We start from the raw sequence: 8,815 nt of genomic DNA, 5'->3' as shown, positions 1-8,815 counted from the left end.
CAAGCTTGTAACGTCATACCCAAGAAGACTTGAGACTGTAACTGCTGCCAAAGGTGCTTCAACAAAGTACTGAGTAAAGGGTCTGAATACTTATGTTAACGTAATATTAAGGTTCCATTTTTTTTCAATAAATTTGCACAAAATCAACAGTTCTTGCTTTGTTATTATGGGGTATTGTGTGTAGATTGATGGGGGGGGGGACTATTAATCAATTTTAGAATAAGGCTGCAATGTAGCAAAATGTGGAATAAGTCAAGGGGTCTGAATACTTTCCGAATGCACTGTACTTTATATTACACCGTGCTCAATATTTGTTTGCGTATTTGGATTTTCAAATCATCTGATCCATAGTCCTACTTTCTCATGTGTTCTCTGTCGTGCTTTCATTTTTACCAGGTCCCTATGGGCACTGGTCAAAAACATGGTCAAAAGTAGTGCACTAAATAGGGAATAGGGTGTCATTTGGGACATAGACCAGAATGTAATTTGTCAAAATGTCATTTTGAAATAAGACAGTCTTTGAAACACTCGTTATTTATGAAATGTTCTCAGAATAATTATTCAAGAAAATTCTTAGACAAAATATTGAATACTGTACATAAAAGGAATCCTCCTCTGGAATCTTATTCATATTCCAGACACTTCTACAGTATAACCCTTTCCTTTGCTTTTGTAGAGGTATGGATAGAGATGTATACATATGAAAGTGGACATGATCCTCTGGGTCCCTACTCATCGACTCCCAGTCCCATCTATAATCATGAGGCAGTCACCTCTGTGTTACCCAACCCATTGCTTGCTTTGGGGACTGTATGTAGCCTACTGCTCCCCCGGCACATGTTCTCAACTAAGGGTTAATAATATTTAACTATGTGCACTCTGACCTCACTAATTAAAATGAATCTCACATCTGCCCACAGGATCGGGCCCTCATTACTGTGCCATGTCATTAGACCAACAAGGCCCTTGGGAGGGAGGGATTCAATATGTGTCATGACTCTCATGTGAGGACCCAAAGATCAGGTTACAATGGATCAATGTCTACAGAGCCCTCTCACCCACAGAGGGGAGGAGGGATTGGTGTTGGGGTTTTATGACACCTCATGCCAATCGTAAATTGTATGCAGCAGACGACTCCTTTTGGTCTCTAGTACTGGTGATTGGAATCGCTTTGGTACAGAAGATTTTGCTGCCCAAAAACTCTAATGTCCAAAAGTGAACACTGGGACAATATTTTCAATATCTGAATGTGGGGAACGATGAGAGATGGAATATGGGAAATGAATGTCTATTTTGTGACGTAATTATAAATGGTATAAAAGTGATATAATGAAAATATTGTAACTTGAAGAGCTTTCACACTGTGTGTGTCAGGTTTACATCCTTTATGATGTGTCGGAAATATCAAGGATGAAGATGTTTTTGTTAAGATATGAATGATCGTTTAGTGTTCTAACAAGTTCATAGTTTTGATGATACTTTGCCAGTAACTAGCCACACCCAAGGGAGCTCAGAAAGCATGTCAGTATGACGGAAACGCCCCTTTTCACCTAAGTGTATAAAATATTGAGTTAAGAATTAACATACCAGACTAGGACTTAAGCTGCAGCTAGGTCACGACCCTGAAAATCAACGAGTTGAAGACGACAAAGTAGCCTCTAACAATGTTACGGTAGAGTAGCTGTTCTAAGTACTGTATCTAAGAAAGTGAATTTAAGTAGGACCATCCAGTTATTCTCTTCAAATCATCATCGACTACACTGCTCTCATCACCCCAATGGGGATCATCGACACGGCTGATTAGCTGTCCTCAGAAGACCACTCTTCCAGAAAGTTGTCTGTGTTTACTTTCACTCTAAGAAGGACATTGTGACCTCTTGTGGACAATCAGAGCCTTACACTTAAGAACTAAGGTGAAGGCCCAATCGAACCCTTTTTACGAAGTGGTAGCCTTTTCACGAAGGCCTGGATCCAACAGAGATACACGACGAAGGAAGACATTCAACACGTAAATACATGCATTACTCGGGGAAAAGTGTTATGATTGCTATGAGAGTAGTTCCCAAATGTATCTATATGTTGTCTCTCTTTTTAACTCTCCATCTTTTGTAACAAGTGTCATATTGTGTTAGTCTGCTAGGGACCTGTTTTCATTGTATTAAGTTTCTAATAAATAACCTATACTATGCATGTGTGTATCCTGTGTTATCATTTAGTTAGTTAGTAAATAAATAATCAAATCAATGTGTGTTACGGGATAAGCAAAACTCGGCTTTGTGCAGATTCAAGTCTGTGACACATTCAAAATGAGACTGGCATGAGGTAATGATTAATAAGTGACTGTTATCGATATATAACATATATTTAGAGTTTAATTCGGGAGATGGTAACTATAAACAACTTCTTCCGTGGTGCCCCAAATTCCTAATGAGTTAATTGTTAAATTATTAATTTAAATCGGGGAACAATTAAACATAGTTGATTCGATAAATAACAGACATCATATTAATGAAAGTCAAGTCATGTCATGACAAATACAACATAATATGGAGCAAGTTCTTTGTTAACTTACATTCAGAAAACGTGCTTTGTAGTGGTATTGTTTGAGTTGATTGACAAGTCCATTTTCTGAGTTGAGACCAACAACAAATACAGAACTTCGAAATAGATTCTGATGCTTATGATAAGATGGACAAGTCTGTCTTCTCACCTGCATTTACAGGTAGTCTGCATTTACACTACAGACTAAAATATCAAGCAAGCAATCCCCCACATCATGAAATCAGACTTGTCTACTAAATAAATCAGAACTACACTGATTAGTGGAACACAAAAAAATAGAGAGCATGGGATTTGGTTGCTTTACTCTAGAGTACAAACTTTCAAACACCACCACATAAAAAAAATCCCACTACTAAAATATTCAAGGGAGATGCATATTATGTTCAAACTCATCTGCATTATTGAAATCTGCCTGGACCAGTCATTGGGGACTTTGAAAAATCTGCCATATTAACATCTTTGTTTAACTGCTGCACTTAAGTCTCCCTGATTGCTAACTAATGGCTCCCCTGTACAGAGGACTTGAACCAAGCAGCAATGTTACTTCTATATGGTAATAAAGCAGAGTTAACCAGTGCACCTTGTGAAGATTAGGGCCAGGAGCAGTGGTGAGAAAAGTACTCTATTGTCATACTTGAGTAAAAGTAAAGATACCTTAGTATAAAATGACTCAAGTAAAAGTGAAAGTCACCCAGTAAATTCTACTTCAGTAAAAGTCTAAAGGGATTTGGTTTTAATTATACTTAAGTATCAAAAGTAAATGTACAAATCATTTCAAATTTCTTATATTAAGCAAAACAGACAACATCATTTTCTTTCCTTTTTTTGTGTGCGGATAGCCAGGGTCACACTCCATCACTCAGACATAATTTACAAATGAAGCATTTGTGTTTAGTGAGTCCGCCAGATCAGGTGCAGTAGGGAGGATCAGAGATGTTCTCTTGATAAGTGTGTGAATTGGACCATTTTCCTGTCAAGTACTTTTGGGTGTCAGGGAAAATGTATGGAGTAAAAAGTACATTATTTTCTTTAGGGATGTAGTGAAGAAAAAAGTTTTAAAAAGTACAGATACCCCAAAAAACTACTTCAGTAGTACTTTAAAGTATTTAAAAGAAGTTTATACCACTGGTCAGGAGGCCACAGAAAGTGGATGCGGAAACAAATGACAACGATGACGGCTTCAGTGGGTTTGAACAATAAACTCCTTTTATTTCTACAATTAAGATTCCAATACGTTATACTAACTAAAAAGGATCTTCACTCTGCTTGTGTTAATGTAAAAATCATGAGGGTGGGTGGGGGTCTCGATTAGAATTCAGGAGTCGTTTTGAAGACGTCCGACTAGACGACTCTCTAGGGACTCAAAGATGGTGTGTGGGTCTTGGTCAGCGTTGATATACACCGCCTCAGGGTAGAGGTCCTGCAGGGAGGAAGCATTGGCCCAGTACTCCTTTAGCTGCTGGAGCAGTTGGGCCTCGGAGTCCTTGGGATTGAACTGCAGACGGGTCTGCACCTCAGGACTGGGGGCTGGCTTATACAGTGAGTGGTATCTGTCGGGCAAAAAGAAAGACTAAGAATTAACAAAGGACGAGGAATAAACAACAGAGAACTTTGTACATCAGACTATGGGAACATCCCCATTTAATGGCACCCTCTTTTCTATATAGTGGACTACTTTTGACCAGAACCCTATGGGTCTCACGGTAACATTTGGGACACAGACTGTGTTTCAAACTTATAAAAAGACACACCCTCATCCACCTCGCTTTATGCCCTTAGGGGAATCCTCGCGGCCATATTTGTCGTCGGTCCAAATTATTAGCCAAGCAAGGGAAGTTTGCAACATAAGCCCCTCAGCCCTCGTTTTAAATGGAGTTTGCGAGTGTACAATTATGTTCACTCCGGGACCTGAAACCACCCATAATTCAATTCGCGATGATTGTAAATCTACTAAAAAATTCAGCCAAAACTTAAAACCAACATTAATATGGAGAAGTCAACATACAAGTATAAGTTGTAAAAGGAATGTAAATAAGTTAGACATTTTGCTACCCTGACGTCACACTTACAGATTGTAACTTTCGATTTTCCTGATATAGTAGGATGGCTAACATTCGATGTCTGCGGATGAGTTGTCTTCTCGTCAAGATATGAAATGCAATCATAATTGATTGTAGTGCATATAAGGCACCCACAACAGTTCCATGATGACTGAAAACACAACCTTGGGTTGAACAAGTGACAAATCTCCGGTCAGGAGCGGTCCATTTAAAATGTATTCATTCTTCCCTTGGCCCTTGCCCTGCAAGTGTCAACTCGTCAGACATCATGATACGTCATCAGAAGTGTCCACCTAATTTGAGGGCTGAGGGGAGAGGGTGTGTCTTAAGAGTTTGGAATGCAGCCGCTGTCTATGTCATAGGGTCAACATCCCCATAAGCCCGAGCAATGACTGCGTCGCATGACTCACCTCTCCCCAGTGACAGGGTCGATTGACCTCAGAGTGACTCTCTCGATGGCCACATCGTCTGTCATCTCCAAAAAGAAGACCCTATGGCGAGAAAGGAAAAGAACATTAGATATCCATCCAGAAATAGTTGCAAGGACTGTAATTAGCTGTACGAGCTTCGTATTAGGTTCATTTTAGGATAGGTCTAAAAACATTTCTCCACATACCACTAATGGTCATGTACCCCACACCCACTCAGGAGACAGCCAAAGTAAATATTTCACCTACTCTGTCCCCAGCACAAGTACAGGAAGTAAAGACTTGTTTTCCAGACTTGTTTTCAGAGGTGCCAGGCCGAACTGAGGTTATGGCTCATGATATTGTTTCCATACCAGGGAGAAGAGTGAGCATGAGGCCATATCAGGTACCGGAGGTTCGACAGGCCGCAATTAGAACAAAGAGAGAGAAAATGTTGGCAGCTGGAGTGGTCGAAGAGTCACATAGTGAATGGTCTAGCCCAATTGTGATGGTCTTTGCGGTTCTGTAACGACTTTTGTAACGAAAATTGGTAAAGCTCGGTACAGTACGACCCTGGACCTAACCAAAGGTTACTGGCAAATTCCTCTGACCCCCAGAGCCAAAGAAAAGACAGCCTTTGCAACCCCTGACGGTTTGTTTCAAAACACTGTCATGCCATTCGGCTTACACGGGGCCCCAGCCACCTTTCAAGAGCCAATGGACAAGGTCCTAAAACCGCACCAAGCGTATGCCGCAGCCTATTTAGATGACATGGGGATCTACAGCCCAGATTGGGAATCCCACTTCACCCGGGTACAGGTAGTGTTAGACGCCCTTAGGAAGGCACGGCGAACCCTTCTCACGGCGAAACCTGCCAATTTTTACGTGGAGTTAGAGGAAACAGATTATCTGGGATACACCGTGGGAAGAGGGTTAATCAAACCCCAACTTAAGAAGGTGGAAGCAATTAGAGGATAGCCGAAACCAGTAAATAAGAAGCAGGTTCGAGCCTTCCTATGGTTGACCAGTTACTACCGGAAATTCATTCCAAGTTATGCCACAGTGGCCAACTACTCAGTCGTTGAGAAAGAGGCGCTGGCAGTAAATTGGGCTCTAGAAAGCCTGAAATCCTACCTGCTAGGGCGCCACTTCACCCTCATCAGTGACCATGCCCCACTCACTTGGATGCATAGGGCTAAAGAGAAGAACGCTCTGGTGATGCGGTGGTTTTTGAGTCTCCAACCGTTTCACTTTGACTTAAACCCAGAGCAGAGAAGGAAATGGAAAATGTGGATGGGTTATCCCGCAAGCACGCATATTTTGCTCCGGTAGCTCAACCTAGGGGTCGAATCTAGGGGGGGGTGTGCCAAAGAAGGGGGTCGAGTAATAAATGGCAGATATGTGAGAGCAGAACTAATAAACGGGCTCTGCCCTCTCACTAAAATGGCCACCCCGATCAGAACTACAGATCAAAATGTCTGACCACCAAAACTACTATTCCCAGAAGCAAGGGGAACGCTCAGAAAGTGGGGCCGACCCACAGATAACGGGTCAAGACAAACCAGGAAGAGAGGGGAAGGGCTGAAAGGATCTGTGAACCACAGAGAAAGAGACAATATACACTGCACAAAAAAATAAAGGGAACGCTAAAATAACACATCCTAGATCTGAATGAATGAAATATTCTTATTAAATACTTTTTTCTTTACATAGTTGAATGTGCTGACAACAAAATCTCACACAAATTATCAATGGAAATCAAATTTATCAACCCATGGAGGTCTGGATTTGGAGTCACACTCAAAATGAAAGTGGAAAACCACACTACAGGCTGATCCAACTTTGATGTAATGTCCTTAAAACAAGTCAAAATGAGGCTCAGTAGTGTGTGAGGCCTCCACGTGCCTGTATGACCTGACCTCCCTACAACGCCTGGGCATGCTCCTGATGAGGTGGCAGATGGTCTCCTGAGGGATCTCCTCCCAGACCTGGACTAAAGCATCCGCCAACTCCTGGACAGTCTGTGGTGCAACGTGGCGTTGGTGGATGGAGCGAGACATGATGTCCCAGATGTGCTCAATTGGATTCAGGTCTGGGGAACGGGCGGGCCAGTCCATAGCATCAATGCCTTCCTCTTGCAGGAACTGCTGACACACTCCAGCCACATGAGGTCTAGCATTGTCTTGCATTAGGAGGAACCCAGGGCCAACCGCACCAGCATATGGTCTCACAAGGGGTCTGAGGATCTCATCTCGGTACCTAATGGCAGTCAGGCTACCAATGGCGAGCACGGAGGGCTGTGCGGCCCCCCAAAGAAATGCACCCGAAACCATGACTGACCCACTTGGTGTTGTCTGGAAAATGCCAAAACGTCCTGCACGGTGTTGGGCTGTAAGCACAACACCCACCTGTGGACGTCGGGCCCTCATGGAGTCTGTTTCTGACCGTTTGAGCAGACACATGCACATTTGTGGCCTGCTGGAGGTCATTTTGCAGGGCTCTGGCAGTGCTCCTCCTGCTCCTCCTTGCACAAAGGCGGAGGTAGCGGTCCTGCTGCTGGGTTGTTGCCCTCCTACAGCTTCCTCCACGTCTCCTGATGTACTGGCCTGTCTCCTGGTAGCGCCTCCATGCTCTGGACACTACGCTGACAGACACAGCAAACCTTCTTGCCGTATCTCACATTGATGTGCCATCCTGGATGAGCTGTACTACCTGAGCCACTTGTGTGGGTTGTAAGACTCCGTCTCATGCTACCACTAGAGTGAAAGCACCGCCAGCATTCAAAAGTGACCAAAACATCAGCCAGGAAGCATAGGAACTGAGAAGTGGACTCCTTTATTGGGGGTGTCTTGCTAATTGCCTATAATTTCCACCTGTTGTCTATTCCATTTGCACAACAGCATGTGAAATTTATTGTCAATCAGTGTTGCTTCCTAAGTGGACAGTTTGATTTCACAGAAGTGTGATTGACTTGGAGTTACATTGTGTTGTTTAATTTCCATTTATTTTTTGAACAGTGTATATCAGCTGGATTTACCGTGTATGAGCTGGACTGTTTGGACTTACTTGTTGGCGTTTGGACCTGGACCTACCGAGAACCCAATTTGTGTACCGAACCCTGCTATCCTTGACTTCACCAGAGGCCTGGGTGGACCAGGACAGGGAAACACACAGGTACTGTCCTGTTCGAAAGAACTCTCACTCTGGGGTTATTTTGGTGACGGTTTCCCGCTTAATTTGTGAAACTCTACTAATCTTGAAGAGGTTTGTCACAATACATGAAGAGGTTTGTCACAATACATTGTTAGATAAATATACAATATATTTCCTCCAGACAAACAATGATGACCAGTCACCTTTCTTGATATAAAACCCCAAAGTAAGCCACATAAGCCAGTGGCCGGTTTGGGATCGTCAAGGAACAATCACGTAGAGACCATTTCTCTTCCCTTTACTTCCACTTGAGAGAAGATGCCGGTTGGTATGCATACTTACTACTCCTAAATGATTTTGTCTTCGAAATGTCCCATAAAAACAATCATGTTAATGCCTGAATATCACTGTGCCTAACTGAAATAATCATGAGGGCAGCTAAGAGAAAGTGAATGGATCATGACGGTCTCCTGAGCAGGCACAACTTAATAGTCGCGGGATTGTCCACACGTGTCTCTCCCAGGACACGCTGCTGCTTACGTAAAGTGCCTCTAATGGTGTGGTCAGGTGGAGGAACACTATGCTAACTGTCCTAACCCCCTAGTCCCCGTCATCCCCTTCTAAACACCGGCC

At 42.9% G+C, this 8,815-nt stretch overlaps 1 protein-coding gene across 5 annotated transcripts in view; it reads right to left on the bottom strand.

The window, feature by feature from the left end:
• Nucleotides 1-3,746: 3,746 nt before the first annotated feature.
• The window catches only part of ak8 (adenylate kinase 8), a 70,071-nt gene continuing 65,002 nt past the window's right edge, over nucleotides 3,747-8,815 (bottom strand). For all 5 annotated transcript variants that reach the window (XM_046346585.1, XM_046346587.1, XM_046346586.1 and 2 more), the window contains 2 exons: nucleotides 5,033-5,113; nucleotides 3,747-4,112 (listed from right to left, as the gene is read on the bottom strand). In XM_046346585.1, the coding sequence (XP_046202541.1) occupies nucleotides 3,878-4,112; nucleotides 5,033-5,113 (316 nt within the window). In that variant the 3' untranslated portion in view covers nucleotides 3,747-3,877. The remainder of the gene's footprint in view (nucleotides 4,113-5,032; nucleotides 5,114-8,815) is intronic.

The sequence above is a fragment of the Oncorhynchus gorbuscha genome, linkage group LG04 (genome assembly GCF_021184085.1).
Source record: "Oncorhynchus gorbuscha isolate QuinsamMale2020 ecotype Even-year linkage group LG04, OgorEven_v1.0, whole genome shotgun sequence".
Lineage (NCBI taxonomy): Eukaryota > Metazoa > Chordata > Actinopteri > Salmoniformes > Salmonidae > Oncorhynchus > Oncorhynchus gorbuscha.
This window is presented reverse-complemented; position numbering and strand designations above follow the sequence as displayed.